Here is a 26,826-nt window from a genome sequence, read left to right on the forward strand (position 1 = left end):
ATTGGCTGGCACACAATTGAGGGTGTCCTGCCACCCATACTTGGCTGGGATAGGTTCCAGCACCCCTGCAAACCTTGAGGATGCACGCCGGGAAGATGAATGAATTAATGTTTACTTGAGCTACAGTAATTTGCTTAAAGACAATTTTTGTTGTTGTTTTAATTTGCTTAAAGTCATTTTTTTGTTGTTGTTTTTCATTGTTCCATTTTCTGAACCGCTTACCCTCATAAGCAAGGGTGTCAGACTCGGGTTTGTTCGCTGGCCGCTTTAACGTCAACTTGATTTCACGTGGGCCGGACCATTTTAGATATAATATTTAGATTTTTTTTATAAATGGATTAAAAGAACTGGATTAAAATCCCTGAATATTCAGTTTTTTTATAGATCTAAAACAATGTTTATTTTAGCTTTTTAAAATATATTTTTAGATTTTACAAAATGATTTTTGAACTAAAAACAGAAAAAAATGATTAAAAAATTACGATTATTCATTTAAAGGGGGAAAAGCAGGAAATGTAATATACATCTATACTCTTCATTTTAATTTGATCCTAAAACAGAAACTCACGATTTACTTTCCCGGGCCGCACAAAATGATGCAGCGGGCCAGATTTGGCCCCCCGGCCGCCACTCTGACACATGTGCTCATAAGGGTCGTGGGGGTGCTGGAGCCTATCCCAGCTGACTTGTGAATGGTTGGCCAGCCAATAGCAGGGAACAAAAAAACGGACAACCATTCAAGATCACACTCATACCTAGGGGCAATTTAGAGTGTTCCTACCCAACATGTTTTCGGGATGTGGGAGAAAACCGGAGTACCCAGAGAAAACCCACACAAGCCCAGAGAGAACATACAAACTCCCCACAGTGAGGACCTACCTGATATCGAACCCTTGAGCCCAGGACCTTGAGGCAGACAAGCTATCCTTTTTTTAATGACACAAATCTGATTCCCAGGGTGTGTTTGGTAGTGGTGGTTATGATGATTGAAGACACCTGCTCACTACTGCAGACCTATGATAGGGTGAGACCAGGAGTCTAAATGGCGAACACCTGTGGTGGCTAAATTGACAAAGAAAGGAACTGACAAAAAGTGTTGGACTAAATGCACAAAAATAAATTTCTTCTACCAAGGCTGTTAGCTTTGATATCTAAACGGTGTATCCACTCACTAGAGACTTCTTGAACAAAAAAACACAAATGAAAGCAACATAGTAAATTACCGTTTGAATAATAGAGCCAACAATTTTGAAAGCGAGTTTGAAAACAAGTGAAATCTACCTTAATAAGAAGTGGAAAAAGTGGAATTATGAAGTATTACACAGGGATTTTCTTCCAAATACACAAAATTTAGAGTGGGAAATCAGTCTTTGCAATCTAAAATGTTTTTTTACGAGGAGCAAATCAAGCAACTTTTCATTAGTAAACTAAGGCTGCAACGATTAACTGACAATTTAATTAGAGTATGAATCATTTATTTCAATAGCCAATTAAGCATTTAGAGACGGGTTGACCGAATTCTAACTCGAGATTAGTCGACAAAACGCTTTCTTTAGGACTTCTGGGACTGATGAAGTCAGTTGATTGCAATCCTATTAAAAGAGTGGATTTGTAAAGCTTAGCATTTACAACATTCATCATTTAAAGTGTTTGTTTTTTAGAGGAAAACTTAGTCTGACCCCTCACCTCTTTTGCCTCTCCATGTCTGAGCTAAAAATAGAGTTGGATGATTGTAAAAAGAGCACAAAAGCCTCTGGTTGCTTGTTCCTGTGTCTCTGGGTTAGATGTCAAAATGCAACATGTTTTTTTGTTATCTGGGAACTCGCGACCAGAGCAATGCCAAAGTCAAAGGCTCCCCTGACACGCGCCGACATCCGCTTTCCTTCCAGACGCTCGCGCCGGCTGTGGAAACTCAGCTAAATATTGGCGTGGCTTTCCCAGTCAAGTGGGCCAAGTTGAAAATATTCCACGATAAATCTGAGGTCAGCCTTGTTACGGCTCCCTCGGCCAAGTCCAGCCAAAATTAATTTTTCTCCGTTGCGCCTGACTGAAGAACTTTGGCATCATTTTATTTATCCAAGTTGATAGATGGACTATTGACTCAATGAAAATGCATCAATGTGAGGTAAGGCCGACTTGATAGAAAGGGAAATTTACTCTTTATCGAGTTGAATACCTTTCTTGGATGGGAGATGGAGGAAACTCGTCTGGTTTCTTGGAATGCTGGGAAAGAAAAGGTCAAATAAAATTTGCTGGTGATGGAATGGACATCAAGTGCTGTCAATGGCAACCAATCAGTTTATTTCTTCAGTTGTTGAACTTAAGCAAAAATTAAAAGAAAATTACCCAAAAATAATAATAAATCAAATTCTTATCTTACAAAAAGAAATTGCAATGACTGTCAAAGGCAAGTTTTTTTAAAAGTGGATTTAAAATTAAAAACAACATTAAGAATTAAAAATACATACAAAATGGAATGGACAGTTTGAACAGTCAATGAGTAAATTTATTTTATGATTTAAAATAGATTAAAAACAAAAAAAATAAACACTCAAATAGAAAATATATTTTTTAAGTCAACTTGAAATTGAAATGATTTTTACTCCCATCAATGACAGCCAATGAGTTATTTTATTTTATAAATAATTTTTAAAAATAGTGAAAAAACAGATGTTTTTTTAAACCACACAAATGGATTGCAAGTCCATCTCTGTCAACATCAAACAGTTAAGAAAAATGCTTTTTTAAATTTTATTTTTTTAAAATCGTTATTGAAAAAATAACACCATCATTGGCAGCTAATGAGTTAATAAAATAAATCATCAAAGGATTTTTTTCTTTTACAGCAAGGTCTCCGTCAAGGTTGTTGTGAATAAAAGAGCAAGGACAAAAAAAATAGGATTTCCTAGACGGATAAACACAATAAAATGTTACACAACATTTTAAAACGGCTGTGAATAGAGATAGGAACCGTCAAAGTCATGGCACAGAACAACGACCGTTGTAAGATAAGAGACATCCGAGGAATCCCAATGCGGCCATATTTGGGAAAAAAGACTGTGGCCAAAGAAACAACGTCTGACAGATGGATTTCCAAAACGGTCTCAGATACTGTAAGTGGCAGGAAGGAAATGTGGACAAAGGATGCTTACAGAGAATCTGGAAACAGAGATGGGAATTACAAGAAAAATATTTTCAAAGAATGGCGACCAGAGAAGAAGCAAACAAGGCAGAAAGAAAGATTCTGTGAAAACAGATGGCAAGCGCCAAAGGAGATTACAACCAGCAACACTGCCTCAGACTTACCCACCCCCTCATTTGAAGAAAAACACTCACCAAAACACAACGCAAACTCTTTGCACTCATTCTTCTCTTTTCCTAAACTGCTCTCTTGTAATAATAAAGTGAAATAACATTCAAAAACACATCAACGGTGATAGAGCAACAAGATTTACTTTTACATATAGATTGTAAATTTGACCACACTATAATTTTGTCAAATTATGGCATCGGCTCCAGAAGCCTGTTTTGTGCAAATTGGTGTGTGATTTTCGGAGTTCTCTGTTTTTTTATTCACACCATCTTAAAAGATTAGCACCCAAAAATTTTTTAGGTTTGGTTCGGACCAAACAGGGAAGTTTTGAGTTCCACTTAAAAAAACACATTAACAACCTCCCTATTGTGAAATATGTTTTTTTGAATGATTGCTGGCTACTGTTGACAGCAATGGGCATCCAATCCATTCATTAATTCTTTCTTTTTCTGAACCGCTTATCCTAGCAAGGATCACGAAGGGTGCTGGAGCCTATCCCAGCTAAAAAACCTGAAGAAAACCGGTGAAAAAAAGCAAAACGTGTGCATTTGCAAAAGCTGTGAAAAACGTGGATGATTAAACCAAATGTGAAAAACACAAAAAAACTGCGACAATTGCGAAAAACTGAACACCCACAAAGGCCTGAATGACAGGATAAAAACACAAAACTACAAAAGAGAAAAATATGTAAAAAAAATCCCCCAACTAACCAAAAATTGAAAACCATCATAAAGAGAAAATTAGGTCTTTCCAAATGTTGTAATAGGGCGATAATTTGTTTCTTCAATTTTTGGTGGGTGCTTTTTTTTTGGGCCCAAAAACTTTTGCATATATATATATATATATATATATATATATATATATATATATATATATATGTATATATACAAATATATATATATATATATATATATATATATACATACAAATATATATATATATGTATATATATATATATATATATATATATATATATATATATATATATATATATGATGGATTTAAGGCTAATGGTCTGCACCACTTGAGAAAACCTCTCATACAGTTTAATAGTATTGTACTAGTATATGTACCAGTGTTAGACTGTTGTTTTTATTTTTGTGATATTATAAATTAAAAACCAAGAAAAACTATTGCAGGAAATACATACACAGGTGGTTTTGTTCAGCTGATTCTTTTATTTATCATTAGCATTGACACCAGATGCATTCTAACGTTTTCACTTGCTATTAAGGGAAATGCATTTTGACTTGTAAACAGTGAAAATAATCCAATGCATTCAGAAAACTCCTTATAAGCAGTGTTAATATGTATGACCCAGCAATTGTGCCCTGCTCTTGCTCGCCATCCATTTTGTTATTCATCAACTTTACAGGTCGTCTTATAGTTTTGGAGTCTCTTCTATTTACATAAATACAGCTGAATCCCAACTTCACAACCAGTGGGAGACTCTTGTCACTTGAATTTTTTGCTTCTTTTATCACATACTTTTCTTACAGAATATGTACAACCATAAAGTTCCCGGCGGCCCGCTGCCGGAACAAACAAACAAACATTACTTGCTTTAATTAAAACCCCTTTATGCCTGAATTGACTTTTAAGATATAGATTATATTGAGGAATGCATGTGTACATGAAATTTGCAGCAAATATAAGAGAAAATTAGATTGGAAATAATACAAGCCATAGAAAATCCTCATAAAAAATAATTAAAAATAGAATATAGATATATTCATGTCCTGGTTTAATTTGTTTGTTATGAGCTGTTTTTCTAACTTAGTGACACATTTAAATATCCTTTTATTTTTGTTTGAATAAGCTTATGTTGAAATGGGCTCTAGAAATACATTTCCCTTGCTACAAAATTAATAACTTCTTATTAAAAATTTAAAAAATATATTTTTTTAAATATAACAATTAAATTTGAAGATTTACCTTGAAAACATTATTAATTTTTTTTGAATGGATTATTTTTTATTCAATCAGTATTTTTACTTCATTTTCTCTACTTCTTTTTCATCATTTTTTATTTATTTAAGATTTTATCATTTTCAGCTGTATTTTTTTTCCAATTTAACTTATTTTTCTTATCAATGCAATTTGATGTACTCATGTATTCCTCCAAATATTTCATGAGTTAAATGTAAACCCAGGCAACAAGGGGTTAAATCCATAGAACTCGCCGCAGGTCAAACTTAAAGCTCTAATATTTCTTCGCTAACAGATGAAAATCTAAATAAATGAACAAATAATAACATTAACAATAATAATATGAAAAATAAAAATATTGCACTTAAATTCAGAACAGCACTGGACCAGTTTGGTGGTTAGGAGGAAAGCTTTGAGCCGAGTGCTTTTTCTCTTTTTTCTTTTTTTTTTTGATGTCCAACCAGTTAATCCATTACTCTAAATAAATAGGCTAAGTGAAGGTTTTTTTTCCAAGCGACTTGTCGTGTATTGCTCAATATAAGTAAAGGAGTGCAAGTTGGGAAGCCAAGAAACCGCAAAAAAATTATGAAAACGTGAAATCATGTCCTGAGAAATCCTCGTTCATCAGCTACGTTTGCATTTGAATGAAAATTTTGGCTTCTCCTCTCATTGAGTCCTTTTGTTCTTGCCGTTGATACGATTTTTCAAGTCTTAAATACGTCCGCTCGTGCGCATTCTTTGTCGTTTTTTTGTCACAGTCTGAAGGTGAAGCCTGGACGATCGTGGAACAGAGCTACAGTTTCCTTCCGTATGGCGAGGAAGTGTCGGCGGTTGTCGTACCAACTGTTTGGGAATGGACGTTGTTGAGCAGGGGTGTCAAACATCTGGCTGCCGATCCGTTCTGACTGGGAGGGGCGGTTGAACAAATTTGCCCCTCCCAGTCAAAAGGGTTTGCATGTCTAGCGCCATCTATGGGAGGTAAACTTGGAACCGTTGTGATTATTTGACTAAACAATTAGCGGATGACCATGTAACCACATTTTTCAATAGTTTTGAGACATTGTGAACCTCGGAATTAGTGTTGCGCCTAGTATCAGTACCGATATGGCACTAAAAGTATCGGGAATCACTAAAAAAATAACGTACCAATGGTGCGCAATACATACATTTCCAGGGTACTCGGACGTTTCGTCGAAAGACGTTTGGTCCCCGGACGTTTGGTCGACCGGACGTTTGGTAGAACGGACGTTTGGTCGCCGGGTTCGCTCGCTGCCAAATTATGACAGAGAGTTTACTGTTGATATTTTGATATTAGATATTTAGATATTAAACTCACTCTCTCTCTCATGATTATAATTTTGAGAGCTGGTTTCAACAGTAACAACCTGGTGACCAAACATCCGTTCTACCAAACGTGCGGTCGACCAAACGTCCGGGGACCAAACGTCCGGGGACCAAACGTCTTTCGACGAAACATCGGGTCACGCATTTCCAGATCTAGATTTACTAGTCGCCCTACTTGACCGAGATGAGGATAGATGTCTAATCCTGTGGTTTACTTTTAATAGGCCATTTTGGTAGGAGCCGTTAAAGGTATTTTTTCATTCTTTTGCTTTAAATAGAAATTAGTTTATCATTACTGTCGGTACAGTATTGGCATTGGCCGAAACCAAATAACCACGTGTGAGAATCAGTATCGGGAACCAAAAAATGGTATCGATGTACCACTAAAAATGGTCCAAAGCGTTTTTTGTGCCTCTATTTTTTTCCCGATGGAAGCACAAAAACTATTCTTTTTAAAATTGATTTTAAACTGTTTTTTTAATTCTGAAAAAAGCGAAAATGTAAATATTCTCTTTTTACAAATGTATTGATGTATTTATTTTCCTCTTTTATTTTCTAAATTTAAAAAAACGACTGTCTTTTTTACTACAGAAACGTAACGTCAATTTTATTTTAGCGGAAAACATGACTTTCGCGGGCCGAAACTAGCCCCTGAGTCACCAGTTTGACACCCCTGTCGTAGAGGAAATGAAAGGATTACGATAGAAGAAAATAAACAGCATGACAAACAGTACCGGACTGTCTTCATGTCTGCAAAAAAAACCCTCCTACTTTCCAGTACAACTGGACCCAAACATTTCTTACAAAAACAGTGATCCGACAATTTTTTCTTCGTAATTTGTTGAGGAATTTGTTGCGTAAACGTTCCTTCGCAGTGCCGTTAGCGTTCCCGCTACCATCGAAAACAAACGAGAAGTTATAGCGCACGGGATGACAGACAAAATGTCCCAAAAAAACAAATGCAAAAAAAAAAGGAAAAAAATTGCCGTCTCAAACATGCGCGTTCCTTCCGGGACGATCGTTTTTGCCTCTTATGACGAAGACGACGTCGAAGTGGAGCTCGCCTTTTTTTGGTTGATCAAGTCCAAGTAGAGTTCGGAGCGGAGGAAGCGAGGGTATGAGTCTTTCTCCATCAGTCCGTATATCCGCCTCTGTGCGAGCTCAAAGCAGGAACGCGTCACATTCTGCAGGTTTTCCTTCGTGTGATCCCGAGTGTACGAGTCCAGGTTCACCTGAATCCGTGAAAAAAAGAAGAAAAATAACCATTTATGGGGTATTTAAAGCATACAAAGTGATGAACAAAAGGGACTTGACCAATCAATGCCAAAAATCCACAGTAAGTGACCAAAATACACAAGATTTGACCCAGAAATGACACCAAATCAAAACAATGTGACCCAAAATTAAGAGGAAAAGACCTGCAATTGTCTTAAAATCAAACAGAAATGAACTGGAATTGAATTTTGGTAAAAACGAAGTGACCCCAAATCAATAATAAGCGAAACAAAATTGACTCAGAAATGCCAAGATCTATTGTAACTGACCAAAATACACAACAAGTTACCCAGAAAGAACTCAAAATCAACAAGTGACCCAAAATAAACCAAAATACTGATATTTAAGTTTTTTAAAAGGAGCAAAAATAGTCAATCGCATGTTTATACTTTAATCTTAAGCTTACCTCTTTACACGACTGGATAGCAATATATTCTGCAAAGATCTTTTTGGCCTTGGAGGCCATCTTGGACTGCAACTTGATCTTCTTGTATTCTTCGCACGCCAGCCAAAATTCCAGATTTTCTTCGCTGAACTCGGTGCGCAAGAATGCTCGGAAAGCTGCCAAGCCATCTAAAGGAGAGCAGAGAGAGCCACATTCTAAGGATGATGAGTCCAAACACACGGAATCGTTGACTGGGGTACCATGGCAACCTCATTCGTTATAGTTTACGGAATGTTTTGAACGCTGACGTCCAATTTTGCGGAGTCCAATCTGTTTGATATGGGAGGTATGGCAGAGAATGAACAAATTCTAACCTCCTAGCTCAAACAGATTGGAAATCTAGCGATGCCAATAAGTTAGTAAACATTGCTCTATAAATTGCCATTTACAGTCTATTTTATTTGAGACATTTTTAAAATAAATAAAATAGAAAAGAACCACCTTTTTTTAAATTACAAAAACAGGCAAAATAAAAAAAACTCAATTAATTTATAAACCTTATGTAAACATATTTAAAAATAAATTTAAAAAAATTAAAGAATGAATAAAAGAGAAAAGAACAACCCCCAAAGTTTTTTTAATGACAAAAACGTTAAAAAAATAAAGAAAAACTAAATGTGAACATTATTTATGATTTTATACATTCTGAAAAACTTTACAAAAACAAGAAAAAAACCTTTAAAAAAAAGAAATGATAAATATGATATCAAAAACTCAATTAATTTATAAACCTTATGTAAACATATTTAAAAATAAATGTTAAATTATTTAAAAATGAATAAAATTGAAAAGAACAACACCTAAAGTTTTTTTTTTTATTACAAAAACGTTAAAGAAAATAATAAAGAAAATAAAACTGAATGTGAACATTATTTATGATTTTATACATTTAAAAAAACTTTAGAAAAACAAGAAAAAAAAACCTTAAAAAGAAGAAATAATAAATATTATATGTTAATATATAACTATATATATATAAATATAAATATAATTATATGTTAATATATATAACTGGGGTAGTTAGTAAAATAACACCCATGTATATGAAAACCCATTAACGACAATACGTTATGCCTCGAAGGCGCAAATGACGGTTCACAAAGGAATTTGCCTAAAAAGTCCTTTGGATAAGAGCAGTTTTTCACTAAACTGATCCTCAAGAGCCACCTCATAGAAAACAAGTGTGTTTTACAACAAGTTGGACCAAGTGAGCCGATGCAGCTGGTGAACTTTTCAGAGCCGAGTTAATGAATTGAGGAAAACGGCATCTTGGAGAGAGAATGGCAGGAAGCCCGATCTGCGCACACCTCCCAGCCCGCACCTTTCCGTTCCCATGGATCATCGGAGAGCAACGTTAGGTCTTCCTTCACTCCGTAGAAGGGAGGAATTTACACGCGCAATGAGGAACAGATGTCTTTACGTCACCTACTCTGCCGCGTACTCAGCTTTTGTTTGCTTTGTGGCCAAAGAGGAACTTTTTACCGATTCCGCATTGGAAACGATGGATATATCCGTCACTGGAATTGACTGAGGTGCCTGTCTTTGGGGCATGGATGTCTTTGGTGGAGAGAGTTATGCATGTCTTTGGCATTGACGGTTATAAAATGTGAAAACTGGGAATAAAAATGAAAAAATAAAACATGAAAAACTGCGAAAAATTAACAATAAACAGCCAATGCACCTAAAAACAGAGAAAAATGAGAGGGTGGCAAAAAAAATCTAACCACCACAAAACTGTCAAAAACCACAAACAAATGTGGAAAAGTGTGTAAAAGACAGAAAGAACTAAAAATATTGCGATAACTATGAAAAACTAATTACAATAATTGAAAAAAAACACAAAAATGGAAAACATTTGGTTTAATTTTTGCCAGTGGAAAATAAAGTGTTTTTTATTTAATTGTTGCAAAAGCTTATGTTTTTGTGTGATTTATGTGAATTGCACTGAAAATGTGGGACTTTATAGCAAAAATGTAAAAAAAAATAATAATTTGCCATTAGAAATAAAGGGTGTTTTAGTTAAAAAAAAGAAAAGAAACATTTAAAAAAAGAAAGAAAACGTAACGTTAAAGAGAAAATGGAAAAAAAGTATGTATGTCAAAACTGGAATGGTGTAAATTGGTCAATCTCTGTGTACTGGGCGTCGATCAGGGAAAAAAAGGACTCACATGCTCACTAAAGACAATGCATTCATGTTGATATTATTCTTCATCTTTTTTTCTTTCCACATGCATGCATTGAAGAGATAATTGAAGAGAAAAAAAAAAAAGAACGCACTTACATTTGTGCGCCAGCAGCTTGTCAAGCGAATCCCCCCACTTGAGCGCATCCTCCGGGGTGGGCCTGCAGATAAAAGCAGAGCGGTTCTTGAGTAAGCCCATCTCTGCCAGGTTTCTCATGGTGTGACCCATTCGCCAGAACCGGAATGGAGCCAAAACGCAGCTATCTTCTTTCCCGATCAGCCCCCTTTGCGGATTGATGACCACCGTAGCTGTGTGAATCATGAGTCTGCCTGCTTGACACTGCCGGAGGGAGGTTTTTATAAGCCCAATGAATATGAATCGAGGAGGCGTAAGGGGAGAGGCTAGGATGAGCCAATGGGAGGATATTTTGGTTTGGGAAGGCTCCTCCCCCAGGAGAGATTGCCCGCAAGCACCCCCAAAGTGGCCTTAGATGCTTTCATCATCTCCTGAGAGTGAGGCGTTTATCTTTGAATTCAAAAGACAAACTGTCTTGTGATGGTGATTTAATAACGTGTTACGTACGTCTGGAACAATGTGAACTATTGTTTTTATTTGAACCCTTTGTGGGACACTCATTCAATTACTATCAATAAAAAAAATCAACATTTGAGTGTTATTGAGGGCTAAAAGTAGTTCATTTCTCAATGATTTGCCACAAAATCCTCTGGAATGGAAATGAATACACAAGAGATCAACCCAAAATAACCCACATCAACAGGAAGTGATTAGGAATTGAGTTTAAAATTTTAAAAAAAGTATCCTCAAATGAACAGGAAACCCCCCCCAAATAAATAAGTGATCACAATACACAGATAGTTACCCGGAAAAACCACAAAATCAACGGGAACTAACCTGGATTTGAATTTAATGAAACAAAAAATGGCACAAAATGATCAGCAAGTGATGCAGGAATGCCACTAAATTATTCAAAAAAAAATACAACATAAAGGAATCACAGTACACAGAACTTGGGACTACCCCAGAATCAACAAAAAGTGCCACCGCAAAAGCCCCAAAATCAATAGGAAGTGCACCATTAATGCCCCAAAATGAACTGATTGGCTACCACGTATGGAGGCTTCCACTTCTATTGAATTGGACTAAGGACAAGCTCAAAATTCAAAGTTAAAAGTGACCTTTTTAACTGACTATCTGCGTTTGACAACGACCGACATTTAATCCATTTGAACTAGGGGGCAGGCAGGCCATTTGTTTATTCAACAAATCCCGCTCGAGTGGATTGGACGTCTATGAGTGCCAATCTCATTTCAAATCACAGGAGAAGAATGATTGACACCACATAATCAGATGTCTATTATTGTCAACGGCATTGAAAGAGTTAACAAGAAGTAACCCAAAACCAACTAGAAATGACCTGAAAATTCCCTTAAAAATCAGGAAATGACCTAAAATTGAACCTAAATTAACATGTGTCCACAAATGACCTGGAAGTGGCCCAAAAATGTCCCCAAATTAACAGAAAGTGACCCTTAATCAATAGGAAGTGAGTTAGGGTTTTAGTCTAGTTGTAGTTGTTATATCCCGACACAAATTCTTCAGAATTTTTAGTAGTATTTTATGAACATTTTACCAATTTACTCATTAAGGTATGCAAGTTTTTTTAATGACCAAAATGCACCTTAAAATGTTATTTAATTCATTCTAAATAAAAAAGAATAGTGGCAAAATTTTAATATGCTTGTGAAATACTGGAAAAGTAAATGGAAAAAAAATGGTTAAAAGTACAACCCCACTCAAATGCAAAAATCCTCCTCCTCCAATGATCGGTCATCAAGTCTAGGTGGCCCACACGGAAAGGCAGGAAGTGGTCACTTACTTGACTGACTTCATCGTTTTGTCCAACTTTCCGGCCGGGTTGCTTCCTGGAGATTCATTCCTCCGTCTCAGGAAAGCCAAGCGGTTCTTCATGTCTTTTGCCCTGCGAGAAGAAGAGAAAAATGACAGACCCTCCCGAAAACCAGCTCTCCGAATACCATCCGTCGTCCGTTGTTGTAAATCCAAAGCGCACATGTGGCGAGGAGACAACGAAAACAAAGACCAGCGTACATGTTGAAGTCTTCGGGCACTCGCGCGGGAACGATAAAACCGGATATTCCGAAAAGGCGTGTTGTCGCTTGCTGCTAGTTTCTCATGTCGGCAGATTATCGGAGGGGAGTGAAAAACCACCCTTCTCTGCTGTCGCTGTGCCCCTGGCAGGTTCCTCGGCAGGGACTGAGCTAAAGTGTCGGAGGAAGAAGAGAGAGACTCATTCCTGGCTCCTGAGGGGACGCTGAGAGGGATGCGACCCCCGGGGCCGAGGCGACCCCCTGACTTCGCCCGCCCCCCCCCAATTTCAAAGCGCACCTCCGTCACGGCGAGAGAGAAAGGGAGCTCATCACAAGGTACGACGTTCCCGGAGGCGTTCGACGGAAATGTGCACATTCTCCTAATCCCAGGGTGCGTGTCCTGGCTTTTCCCGACCTGAAGCACATGCGCTGTAATTGGGATGTGACCTCACTCAACACCCATTTCCTGAGTCCCTGCTTTTGATTTCCACTGTGAGTTGCCAGGCCTGCTAATAGTCCGGCACGGACGCTACGCCAGCAAAACCTGTCCCCCCTCAACCCAACTTCAAACCCTCACGCATCCAGAATTGACCTTTGGCAAAAGCTCTGTCCCACTTAGATGCTGTCGCTACTCTGACAAGCTTGGCGACTCCTATGGTAAAATCATACCTGTCAACCCGATGCTGTAGCTAAATCTTACAAATAGTGACGTATTCCCTTCCAAAATGGGATATAATCCGACATTTGATATTGAGTGCATACCTGTCAACCTCTGCCGATAACTGCCCTTATAAATGATTATGATTCCCCTTACAAACCCCCAAAAAACCTTACAAACACCGTACGTCGTACGGTGTTTGTAAGGTTTTTTGGGGGTTTGTAAGGGGAATCATAATCATTTATAAGGGCAGTTATCGGCAGAGGTTGACAGGTATGTGAGTGCAATATAAAAAATGAGATTTTGTTCAAATAGAAATTCATTTGTGGGTAATATTATTTATTCCTTCCTTTTTTTGTACCGCTTATCGTTGCAAGACTCCCAGGGGTGCTGGAGTCTATCCTAGCCAAGCAGTAGGCAATGTAAACCAATCATAGAGCACCATGAGACAAAGAACAACTCACCAATTCATACCTATGGGCAATTTGGAGTGTTAAATCAGACCTGCATACATGTCCCTGGAATGTGGGAGTACCAGGAGAAAACCTACGCAGGGAGGGGGAAAACAAACTCCAAACAGGACACACCTGCACTAATTGATGCGTTGCATTGAGAAATGCATACTTGCATTCAATCAGGGGTCTCCAAACTATACTACAAAAGCTCATTTAAAATTTCATTCTAACCAGAAAAACAATCTGAAGTCACACAATTGCAATCAATGGATTGTTAATTAAAATTATTAAAAACTTCTGGATCGGTTGTAATCAGGAAAAAAAAACAGGTTCCACAGTGGCCCTTGAGGACAGGGCTTGGAGACCCCTGGTCAAAATGGTAAAATAGGATTGCCAAAAGTATGGATACTTAAATATTATAACTGGTTACAATATATGATTGCACTAACAAAGGTCACCAGAAATTGAACAACAGTTAATTCGCTGCCACCCTGCAAGTTCAAATGGATTGGACATCTGTTTGCAATTTTTACGGGGCCGTGCGTGTCGTGATACCGGACCGCAAGGTTTATGGTCGAACTTTTATAATTATCTGAAGCCTGGGGCTCACTGTATTCCCTCCTCATATTAGTTGCGCTAATGGCAGTGTGCAAAATAGGTTGCACTCCCCGGGAGAGGCTACAGACATGCCGCAGATGACGGCGTGGCACCAAGGTGAGGTCGAAAAAGAGGAATGCCGCAGTGCCTTTGTTTACAGGACACGGTTTCGGACTTAAACCAGATTAAAACTTTCCATTGTTTTGGTCTTGTTTACACAACTACTGAACTATGTTTGTGTGTTTATACAACACCTGTCATGTTGCTTCGCTGTCAGACTCCCACTTCAAATAGATTGGACGTCAATTGCTGTCACTGGTAGTCACGGAGTTAAAGAAAATCATATTAGAACAAAATTTTTGAGGAATAAATTCTCCAATGTTCAAATGGATTAGACGTCTATTGGCTGTCATTGTGTGACGATGAGCCAATGTAACATTAAAATAATTATAACGTAAGAGGAATTGCGATATAGCTGCAATTAATTTGAAAATATTTCGCACAGTTTTAGTTTAAATGTACTAGCATATAGCCAGAAATATTAATTCACGAGACAGTGACTCAATTTGCAGTTAAAGCAATAAAATGTAAGATTAATGGAGATTAATCACATTCTGCATGATGAGGAATTCAAAAGTATTGAGCAGTTTTATTCTAAATGTACCGTCGTAAAAATGAAATATTAATCTATATTAAATCAAAAGACAATGAGTAAATGCGTAGTTGAAAGAATGAGATTGTGAGATTAATAGAAATTAACACCATCCTGTATAATAAAAAATTCCAAAGTATTTAGCACACTTTTATGAGAAATGAACTTGTGATATTACTGAAACACTAATTATATTAAATCAAATGACAATGAGTTAATGCACTGTAAAAATAATCAACTGAGATTAACAGCAAATAATCGCATTCTGTATAATACTGAATTAAAAGGTAAATAGCTCACTTAAATACGGTCATATTAATGAACTATTCATCTATATTACCTCAAGAGACAATGAATTACTGCACGGTTTAGGTTTTTATCTAGATATATCAGGACATTTCAATTTTCCTACCGTTTTGTATAGTTCTTATATATACATCATATAATCTTAAATAAAAATAACTCTTCCAGAGTCATTGACGATGATAAACAGCACAGCATTCATCTGCTGTGACGCAAAAATGAATTCATCACTGGTAAACATCCGATTCACGGAACTGGGAGTACTGGGAGGGCAGCCCATCTCTCACCGTCAATAGCAGCCAATGAGTTAAGCCCCGCTGGCAAAAATCAGTAAAAGAAACCCTGCAAAAAGTGTAAACGGAGGCAATGGAAATCTAATCACGACACAAAGAAGGTCACTGCAATATTCCTAGAAGAACGGTGAAAAGGGGAAGTGTCCTTAATTGTATCCATAAATATCCCAGCACAGCCACGTGCCACACGCCTTTCCTTCCATTGACATAGAGAAGGAGGCATTTCATTTCCTGAGCCTCCTCACGCGCGTGCCCTATTCTTCAAATCCAGGTTGGTACGACGATATTAATAAAAAGGTCTCCAGTTTCAAGTCAAAGCACTTTAATCAGCTAAATAACTGGAAATGGCACTTGGGCCTCAATAGGGAATTCTCCTGCCCCCCCTGGCTGAGACGGTCAAATGAGATCCACGGCGGGGTCACATAGCTTCTCACCGGGTTTTGAATTCCTGCAGGATGCCTCAACACATACACACACAGCTTACATTCCTTGCTCTTACCTTTCCAGGTACTTCTCAGAGATATTAAGCATCAAGTGGAACATGGGTGCAAATCTGTTAAGTTTTACGGCATGTAAACTTGTGTCTTGAGCGCGCCAGTTTATTTGGTACAACATTCCTCTTCTAACCCTTATGAGGCTCCGGCAGGAGCATTTATAGCGGCCTGCGTCTGGAGGAGGCGGACCTTTGCACCATCCAGAAGATAAATTCCTTCCATCAAGCCTGCACGACTTTGCTCAGTGTGTGTGAATACAATGGAATCATATCTGAGTTTGTTGGAAAGAAATCACTAGTGTTTTCATAAAAGGTTGAGTAAGAGTTTTATCCGTTACTAGTTAGTTGGACTTTCTCAAATGGTGAACTGTGCGAAAAGTTCTTTAACCAATGCTTTAGAAAAAATGACCTTGCCAAATTGAATGAAACTTGTATTAAATTATGAATGCAAGTGATGATAGTTACTCACTTAGCGCCAAAATTAAGGGGAAATGAGCCGAAATGTAAAAGAAGTGAACCCAAAATGATCTTCAAGCTATTCCACAAAGGGAGAGTGCAGGATTTCATTCAAACCAAGCCAACATATTCCACCAATCTGGTGTCTTACAAGTGTAATCATTTGATTGCAGTCATTTGATGCTTCTTTTAGCAAAAACATTGGTTTGTTTGAACCAAAACCATGACTCATAGCAGGCCCTGAGGACCAGTTTTGGGCCCCCACGTGTAGTGGTTCACCCGCCTGACTTTGCTGCTGGCGATCAGTCTTGGGTGTAGTTTGTCTTTTACTCGAAGTTAGCTGAGATAGGCTCCAGCACCCCCGCAACCCTTTCAGTTGCTGAAAATGCACATTTCTACTTCACATTGTGCAGAGCGACAAACTGTGCACTCCTCTGCCAACGGCCACAATGACATTATCAAGATCAATGCTGTGCATTTGTGAGCCAATGAGAAGCATGTGATAACCTAACAACATCAACACAGCTTGTTAAATGGGAACGGCAGGAGACCATCAACCGCATCCTACTTCTTTGTCTCAAAATAGTCGGGATTAGAAGAGATCAACTCACGACTTCACACTTGACGGCTTCATACAAAGGATGAAATACACAAACCTCCAATGGGAGTCTGCATTATAACCACGTGTACTGTGATGTACTGTCACATGTAATTGGCCTCTCACAGGCAATAAAGCATGCAGACGAGGCCCCTGGCCCAGCCACCCACACCATTTGCACGTGCCTCAGCATCGATTCACTTCCTGTTTCTATTTGTAAACAAGATGCGTATTAAGATTTCATTTCCTCCGGGCTTTGAGTTTATTAGATATGTCTACATATATACAGTGGCTGCGACACAATGTGCCCACCCTGAGTTGCAGAGAAACCGAATTGATAGAAAATGCCTGGAAATATGACACAAAGATTAAAAATGGCGATTCGGCAAGGGACAAGCAAATCATTGTAAGCATGAGATGTAATTCGTTAAGTTGCTGGCGCACGGTGATGCAAATTCCTAGAAAAATATTAATAGGCATGATGATATTGTGTATAAAAATACACAGAAATTTATGAAGTGACGCAGAGATTTTTGGAGTATTTTTAACTCGGGTGATGTTGACAGAGATATAATATATCAGATGATGTGGCTGTTTTCATCCTTTTCCTGTGAACATATTACTAGTAGGTGTCTAATCCATTTGAAGTGGGAGGTTGGTTTGCTGCCAAACCTCCCACTTCAAATGGATGGATGTCTATTGGTCTCAATGGAAGCCAATGAATTTGGCAGTGGCTCCTTATCCGGTAACCGGTCAAATTGCCCCAGAGGCTATTTAGCCGGTAACCTATTATTTAACATTGAGTGAATCGGGGATTTTCTAAACCATTCAACCAATCTTATTGAAATTTGATGTGTTATTGCCAATTGATAGATTTTAACATTAGGTGAATAGGGGATTTAATGACTATTATTTAGGCAGTGGCTCCGTAGCCGTAGTTTCTTACTATTTACCCCACACAGAATTCTTACCGGCTAAATAGCCATATGGGGCCAAATAGGCTATTTGACCGGTTACCGGCTAAATAGCCCCTGGGACTATTTGACCGGTTACCGGCTAGGGAGCCACTGCCAATGAATTTTTCTCCTATCTTTGGACCACAGAGTTCTAATTCAAGCTAAATCTCTACTCTCATGGGAACACTAACAATAGCAATAATTCGAAGAACTCCAATCAAAAGTGAATCTCTAAGGCCATGCGGTAATCTCAAACTGAAACTGAAACTACTTTAAGGTAGTGATGGGGGGAAAATTGTGAAATCTTAATCACTTAATCTTCCTGTTTAAGCAAACACAGTTTGTGGACAAGAAGGAGTGAGCGAAAAAGCTGCCACTCTGAGTAGCTTTTATTGTCCTGGCTGAGTGTTAATGTGTTTGGGTCTTGATGAAGTGGGGTGTGAAAAGGCTCATTCAACAGCTGATGAATCACCGAAGCGTCAATACGCACACACACAAGCGGTTTCTCACAAAGTTGAAAATGTGAGGCACACATATGGCATCAGACAAAATCTTCACACATCATTTGTCACTTCATTGAGGCCATCATGTTGGACTTTTATCACCAAGACAATGAGTGATTTTCTTTTGGTTCTCTTAGCTAAAAACTGCATGGAAAATTCTGGCCTAGAATGCAAGTGAAATTGTGGTTTCGCTTTCGGTCAGAAATGCTTTTTCACCTAAATTAAGGGAATTTAAAAGGAGTATGTCGACAAAATATTCGGATATTAAAGTTGTGAAATTACTAGAATGAAGTCAGACATTGTAATATCACAAGATTCAAGTCGTAATATTAAGAGAATGAAGTCTCATGTTGTAATATTGCAGGATTCAAATAGTAATATTATGAAACTAAAGACATTGTGTTTGTTGCTTTCACGGGCTTCTGGCAACATATTGATATGAAATTATATTTGCCATAATATTAGGTGATTAACGTAAAATAAGGAGAAAAGTCGTAAAATTAGTACGTTAAAGTACTTACACTATTTATTTATTACATGAACCAGGTACGTAGACAAGGCTAAAGTCATTTAGTCGCTTATTTTTACATTACCTTATAACCATGAAACTACATTTGACGTAATATTAGGAGATTGGAGTAATGTTAGAAGAAAACAGTAGTAACATTACGAGGTTAAAATCGTTATGCGATTTATTTTTACGATACTATAACTGTAATTTGTCAACTTTGTACGACGTGAAAATCGGTCAATACACAAAAAAAGATTCACTAACGTCAAAATATTAGAAGATTAAAGTCACAATATTATGACAACTAACTCGTACATTGCAATATTTCAAGAAAAGTTGCAACATTAATCTTGTGATATACGAGAATCAAACAATATGTGAAAATATTACTGGATTAAAATCGTAATATTCCGAGATTTAAGTCATTTTGTTGCTCATCCTTAGACTACATGAACATGAACTGAAAATTGTTTGGTTTTACAGGCTGACACGGTTAGCGATGTATGACAACTGATGAAAAAGGTGTTATAATATGAGAACAAAATCATACTTTGTAATTTTTCAAGAAAAATGTGCAATATTGTGACTTTAATCTCACGATATTACGAGAATTAAACAATACGTTGTAATATTAAAGGATTAAAATCATATTACAAGATTAAAGTCGTTTTTGGCAAACATTGGGCAACGTTTGAGAAGGGATGAAAAGGTATTAGCATAGCCTTTCCCATTTTGAGAAGTCAGCTAAGAAGCTGCCATTGACAGTAAAGGATGTCAATTCCTTTCAAGTGGGAGGGGCTAAAGACCGTTAGTTCAACCGCAGCCAATGGTTGACAATTAGTAATTGTTGCAACACTAAATCATCAATATGGTTCGTAATAATGTAGATATCATATCTGCATACATAAAATAAGATAACATCAAAAAAAGGGCATAGAAAAAAAGCTGGACATGCACCAAGACGGTTTCACTTACAGGTTTTTGGACTTTTTCTTCTTGGTGCCGTCGGGGCCGACCTCGCAGCTGCAGGAGGATCCGGAGCTGAGCTGGGGGGACAGGAAGGAGAAGACACACTGCATCATCCGAAAGAGGGCCCCGGATAACACGGTTCCGATCAGCAAACAATCATCCCCTTCATACGAGTGGATCTGCCCGGGTGGGAAAAGTGTCTGCGGTGGACGGACGCTGTTTGCAAACAAAACCACTACCGCTTGAGCTCGGAAGCATCGAGCGACAAAAAATACCGCGCCACCCCCGGCGGTTTCACGTTACACTTGGTGCCTGGTCTGTGTTTTCATTGGTTTGGAAGGGAAAGGGAAGTTGCTTGAGGGTGGAGAAGGGGTCAGACCTTGCTAATCTGATGGCCTGAAACTGCCCCATTGTATGAGATTGTGGGGTGGGCTCCACATAATCACCTATTGTGTTACAGGAACCTTGAATGGGAGGCACTGGACACAGCTGCTGGCTTTTATTGTGATTCTACTTGGGAAACTCGCCCCTTTGGATATTTTAAATATTTGTATCGGAAGCGGACCCTTAGATGGAATCAGATTTGTGTAAAAACTAATCAATTGGCATTGAACAAGATTTTGCAAGTTGCCAGTAAAAAACTGAAATGCAAAGTCACCTGATGTTACGATCGCGCCGAGACGTTGTGGCGCGATCGGAGGGATTCGGACCCAGTAGCGGGGAAGCAGGAGGGGACGAGGTGAACTGTGCTCATGATAATAACTTTTAATGACGCAGGAAGCCTTACGAAATAACAAGGACTTGTACATCCAAAACGAAACAAAACCGGAGCATGGAGAACAGTACCTTTGCAGCGATGTATGCAGTATCACGCAGTACGATCCGACAATGAATACCACTTCCGTGGTGTTTAAATACACACATCCGGAAGTAATCATGAATCACTCGCAGCTGCTCGAACCTAACGGCAAGCCAGGGGGGACAAACGAGCTGCTCCTGACACCTGATCTTTTTGCTTATGAATGAGATTTCTGGTGACCCGGGGGTTAGGGTGTCGGCCTCGCAATTCTGGGGTTGAGGGTTCGATCCCAGGTTGGTCCTCAATGTGTGGAGTTTGCATGTGCTCCCTGGACTTGTGTGGGTTTTCTCCGGGTACTCCAGTTTCCTCCCACATCCAAAAAACATGCAAGACAGGCTGATTGGACACTCTAAATTGTCCCTAAGTATGTGTTTGAGCATGAATGGTTGTTCGTATCCTTGTGCCTTGTGACTGGATGGCCACCGAATTGGGGTTAGAATTTTCAGTTTTTTAAAATGTATTTAATTAAGTAGTTAAATGGTGTGGAGGACAGTAGGAATTTTGCAAGCGTGGCCAGACAGAGCGTCGCACAAACGGGGGAGGGGGGATTCACTGAAGCGCTAAAAACATTTTCGGACTCAAGTCACAGTTGACTGTGAGAATGAATGTTGAGGGAGCAGTCTAAAATTAAGCACAGGCATCGCATACTTTTGGTTTGCTACAACAGGATGATGAATGTATTCTTCATTGACTGGTTGAAATAAAAAGTCAAGTCATTTTATTTCCTTTGACTAACGAAGAGATGCTGTTTAAGTGACTAGCTCCATCTAGGGTTAAAGCGTGCAACAGAACTTAAGCTGAATTTATGCTTGTTGTGGGCGCCAAATTCAATTATATGTTTATTGAATATTTCATTTGCTACAGGCTAATAAAAAATGGACAACTGAACTTGGTCCGCAGGCCATCGTTTTGGCACACCGGAACTAATAGATGCAATTTCTCTAGAAATTTCATGGGGATGTTTGCCCTTCCATGGGTCACTTCCTGTTAATTTGAGAGCATTTACATTTATTTTGATGAGCCATACAAAAAGAATAAAACAATGACCACTAGTGGAGAAACACTGAGAGAGTTAATTAAAGAAATTAAAGAAAGGAAGAAATATTTTTGCGGGGAATACGGAAAGAATTGAACATTTTAGTGTTGTGACAACAGTACCTGAGGGACAAAGTGGGTAATTTGAAAGCCATGTAAATAACGAATGTTCTTTCCTTTTGTCTTGTTTTTAACATCTTGTCTGGGCCTCAATGCAAACGCGAACACTTAATGCAGATGACGCATACACTGACCACTGAGGCGTACTAAAAGTGTAAGTCGTCCCTAAAAGTAGCCTATACGTGCAGATTTGCCAAAAACCTGAACCTGTGGAAGCTCACGCCAGGACCCGAGAGTCCCCCTGACGCCCACTCCCCCCAAAAGCGCTAACAGCAGGTGTTGACACGCCGTGCCTTGTCACAGATAACAGTTCAAACACATGCATACGCACACTAGGCAGGGAAAGAAAACGTGCACAGAAATGCAAATTGTTCACGTGTAAACCCAAACACGTTTTCTCAATTTGCGCTTTCATTAAAGGCAGCTGTAGAATTAAAATTAGGGCTTCAATGAATTGTCACCTTTGAATAGCAGTCACTTAAACTGCATTTCAGTCATGAGTACATTAAAGAACATCTTGCATTAAAAAAGAACATCTTGCATTAAAATGTTGGTTTCTGTGCCAGAGTAGTTTTTTTATGTCTATGATTTAACCGTATATGCGTACAATTTTCTCATTAGGGTCACCCCTTTATAGCGGGGGTGTCCAAATTATTGCCCGTAGCCTGGTTTTATTGTCCCACAGTAAATATCATTGGATATGGCTCGCACAACAACCTTGTGTTCAGCCTACATTGTTGTACTTCTCATCTTGAACACTAGCTGGAGCAAGTGAATTTAACAGTGCATCTGCACTAAATTAATGGTCAAATGTGGGAAAGTATATAATTTTAGGAATTTTGTATCACATAAATAAACTAAAAAAAATCCAATGTGATGAATTGAGTTTTCTTGGTTGTGTTTTTCTGGCCTTTTTTTTCCTGGCGCTGAAAATGTTTTCTTATTTCTGCATTTTTTACTTTTTTTAAAATCCAAATTCCAAACCACGATCATGTGGTCATTATACTTCTGTATTTATGTGTTTTTTGAGCCACTAATCGATTCACTGGAATTTCCTGTTATAAACCACCAATCCATTTTTCATGGGAAGACTGGCATTGATTGATCATTTTTCACTGATTGCCAACAGGAAAAGTAAAAAGAAAAGAAAAGAACAAAAGAACCTGGCACAACAAAAAATGAACATTTCCCTAACCTAATGAAAACAACCCATGCTTAAACCTCATTTCCCTTCTTCATTCTTTTTCCATTTTGACCAAAAACGCTACCAACAAATCATCCTGCTCCACTTATGTCGCAAAGGTTATTTGCTGGTTTAATATTTGAATACTTGGACCACTTTGGTTAGGCCGTCCCACCAGAGAAAAAAGGTATTTAAAAAATGCGACTCCCGCTAACTGCAAAAATATTATTTCCCTCATACACCGTGAGGTTTTGAAATTTTAGAGCATTGCTGTTTTAAAGCTAAACAAACGAACACGCGAGCATGTTTTTACGTGATCTCAACAGGAAAAGTTTGCTCTCTGTGCGGCCTTTTTTACGAGACCCAGAAAAGAAAGTCATTATGTAAATAAGAAGATGTGCAAGAGGGCTCATCAGGCAAAAATATCTCCCTTCAACCTGAATGTTTTTAGCCATGAGACAGTACTCCTGGTGTGTTTGATTGCATAATCGCCTTTCATTGTCTGCCACAGGAAATGGTTGTGCAAGTATTCCAAATAAAGGGGAAATTTGGGAGAAAATAAACCATTCAAGTATTCAGGCACACGCCCATACGATACACACTTTCAGGGAATATAAAAGAAAAACACAGTGCTATTGAACTCTTTCAGACCAAATTGTGCTTTTGCTGTGAAATGAGTTTATCATTCGTAGATGTCCAATCAGTTTGAAGTGGGAGGGTAACAGTAACCCACCCATTTCAAATGGATAGGATGTCTGTTACTGTCAATGGAAGTCAATAAAATTGATTTTTTGACTGTGGCTATCGGATATGAATTTGCTAGAGTGTAAAGATAGGTGTATTTTTTAAAAGGGCTTCTTTTATATTAGGTGTGTTCAAAGTCAGGCCTGTGGGCCATTTGTGTGTTCAAAGTCAGGCCTGTGGGCCATTTGTGGTCCGCTGATCTTTTTTTTTTTAAATAATTTGATTTTTACAGTGTGTTAATCTTTTTTTAATGTTTTTGTGATTCTTAACATTTTCACCAGGGCTTTAAGTATTATATTTATTATTATTATTATTATTTCTTAATTTCACAGTTTTTTTGTTTCATATTTAGTTTCTCACTTTTTTGTGGTTGTTCAGATTTTACCAGTTTTTTTTTTTCTCTTTCTAAATATTTTATTTGTGTTTTCTCGCACTTACATATTTTTTGTGTGTTTCACATTGTTTTTCGACATTCGGTGGGTTTGGGGGGGGGGGGGCATTTTTAACATTTCCCATGTTTTTAATCTTTTTTTTCTTCCATTTTTCACATTTTTCAATATGTATCTCAATCTTGATTTTCTTGGATCATACACCATTGAAGTAGTTTGTCACTTTTAGACGCCCAATCTGTTTGAACTGGGAACCTGGCAGCCCTCCCAGTTCAAAAGGATTGGCTGTCTATTGTCGTGGACTTTCATCCGATGAGTTACTAACTAAGTGGTCCAGACCGGATGCTGACTTAAGCCACGTACGTAATAAACAAATGGTGAATTGAGTGCAAATTTGCGTACAATACACGCGTCTGTGTACGTGCCTGTAAGTGTCTCTATTCCGCCACGCTCAGGAGATGGCTGCTTCCTGCGTGTCATAGGATGTCAAACGCTTGTGCGTCACTTCTCCGATCTCCTTTAAACAAGTGATCAGGTTAGCCGCCCTAATCCCGGAATGGACTGATGGCATCCCGTAAAGTCAAGCTGCTTCACAACTTGACCTTTGTGGGAATATTTTCGTTACACCAGTTGTTCTTGGTTGCCATTCCCACTGACCTCAGTTTACACACTGACTACTGCACTCAGAACTCTCCTCGTATAAGAATGTGTAGGTTTTCATTAGTATGCTGCACTTCATTCGTACTGCTGCTAACTGTATTATTATTGTTTTGTAACTATATTTTTTTCTTCCTAGGACATAAGTCACTTGGATCTGCCACTTAACTTCAGTTCTTCCCTCATTTTATATTGATACATGTGTGTAGTACATAGTATATTTACTGATAGATTTCACCGGTACAGTCATACCTCCACTTACGATTTTTTTTAAAATTCCAGAAGTGGTTTCGTAACGTGATTCTTTTTGTAAATTGAGTCCCATTTTACATTTAAAAGGCCTGAAGGCTGGTGGAACACTCTAAATTGGACCTATATATGAGTGTGAGCGTGAATGGTTGTCAGTTTTCTTGTGCCCCACGATTGGCTGATCAGCAATTTAGGGTGCCCCCCGCCTACTGCCCACAGCTGGCTTGGATAGGCTCCGACACCCCTCACGACCCTTGTGAGGACAAGCGGTATAGAAAATACATATATATATACATACATATACATACATATATATACATACATATATATACACATATACATGCATACATATATACATATACATACATATATATATATACACACACATATATATACACATATATATATATATATATATATATATATATATATATATATATATATATATATATATTTATACATACATATATATACACACATATATACACATATATACACATAAATATATACATATATACATACATACATATATATATATATAAATATATAGGATAGGATTAAAAGAGCCTCATGATTTGAACCTTTATCATTCCAAACGGCACTCAAGGGGTTAACAATACCAAAAATAACAGTAAGTGTAAATATTGTGAAAGGGACTGATCCAATTTTAGCTTCCAGGACCCCAGAGTGGTAGAAAGAACACACTTTAGATGTTTATTAAAAATGACAGTTGGCGCTTCAATTTAGAGCCATCTTTCAGATAGAAGACCATAAATGGCAAGGTGCTGCAATGGAGCCCTTTCCAGTTTTTGCCAATGGACATCTCACGGGACACAGTGTTAACCGTCCACAGTTTGTTCCACGGTGTAAATATTTACCTATTCCCGTTCAGTACTTTTATGCTGTCCCGCATCGATTTGAACTTTTGTCCCGTGGCGGCCTTGAAAGTAAACAATTCAAATGATCAATTGACTGTCCAGGGAACATTTAGTTAGAGACAAATACAGTAGCCTGACTCATTTTTTAAAAATCCCTTCCAGACAAATGGACAATAACACTCATCATTGGATGATAATTCAACGTTTTTTCCATAAACGTCCAATTAAATAGAGACAAACGGCTATTTTTAGCTGGGCTCACGTGTAGCCGCGTGACGTTCAGAGGTTAACTGCGGGGCGCGTACTGTAAGTTGGAACACATTTGTCTCCACAGTGAAGAAAAAAAAGGCAGTGCTTAACCCCAAATGCACATGCGGTTCACTGGTAATTTGGTTTGAGAGGCCAAAATAGTTTCCGTGATTTCAATGTCACGTGAGGGTAAGTAATGTTAAAGCGGATTTGGAAAATCATGGCTATGAGTGACTTTAAAGTTGTGGACTTGGTGTGTGTGTGTATGGAAAAAAACGAATGATGCGCAAATGTCTTTCTTCCTTTGCGTCAATAAATGGCTGACTTCTATTCTAAGATGCACATTTTAAATACTATGATTATTTTTTTGCTTTGTATTGTTGTTTTTATTTTTTTATGGTGGC

The 26,826-nt window shown here is 38.1% G+C and overlaps 2 protein-coding genes across 8 annotated transcripts in view; both read right to left on the reverse strand.

The window, feature by feature from the left end:
* Positions 1 to 967, reverse strand: part of znf618 (zinc finger protein 618) — a 34,542-nt gene extending 33,575 nt beyond the window's left edge. The window contains exon 1 of the mRNA XM_077622965.1: positions 880 to 967. The gene's annotated coding sequence lies outside the window, so the exon portion shown is untranslated. The remainder of the gene's footprint in view (positions 1 to 879) is intronic.
* Positions 968 to 4,471: 3,504 nt separating this feature from the next.
* Positions 4,472 to 26,826, reverse strand: part of rgs3a (regulator of G protein signaling 3a) — a 94,633-nt gene continuing 72,278 nt past the window's right edge. For 5 of the 7 annotated variants that reach the window (XM_077623479.1, XM_077623480.1, XM_077623478.1 and 2 more), the window contains 5 exons: positions 20,066 to 20,136; positions 12,387 to 12,488; positions 10,588 to 10,649; positions 8,268 to 8,434; positions 4,472 to 7,818 (listed from right to left, as the gene is read on the reverse strand). In XM_077623479.1, coding sequence (XP_077479605.1) covers positions 7,618 to 7,818; positions 8,268 to 8,434; positions 10,588 to 10,649; positions 12,387 to 12,488; positions 20,066 to 20,136 — 603 coding nt within the window. In that variant the 3' untranslated portion in view covers positions 4,472 to 7,617. Of the gene's footprint in view, positions 7,819 to 8,267; positions 8,435 to 10,587; positions 10,650 to 12,386; positions 12,489 to 12,616; positions 12,839 to 20,065; positions 20,137 to 20,717; positions 20,945 to 26,826 lie in introns of those variants that run through there. The other 2 variants (XM_077623485.1, XM_077623484.1) reach the window with 2 other exon arrangements.

Source organism: Stigmatopora argus, chromosome 16 (genome assembly GCF_051989625.1).
Source record: "Stigmatopora argus isolate UIUO_Sarg chromosome 16, RoL_Sarg_1.0, whole genome shotgun sequence".
NCBI lineage: Eukaryota > Metazoa > Chordata > Actinopteri > Syngnathiformes > Syngnathidae > Stigmatopora > Stigmatopora argus.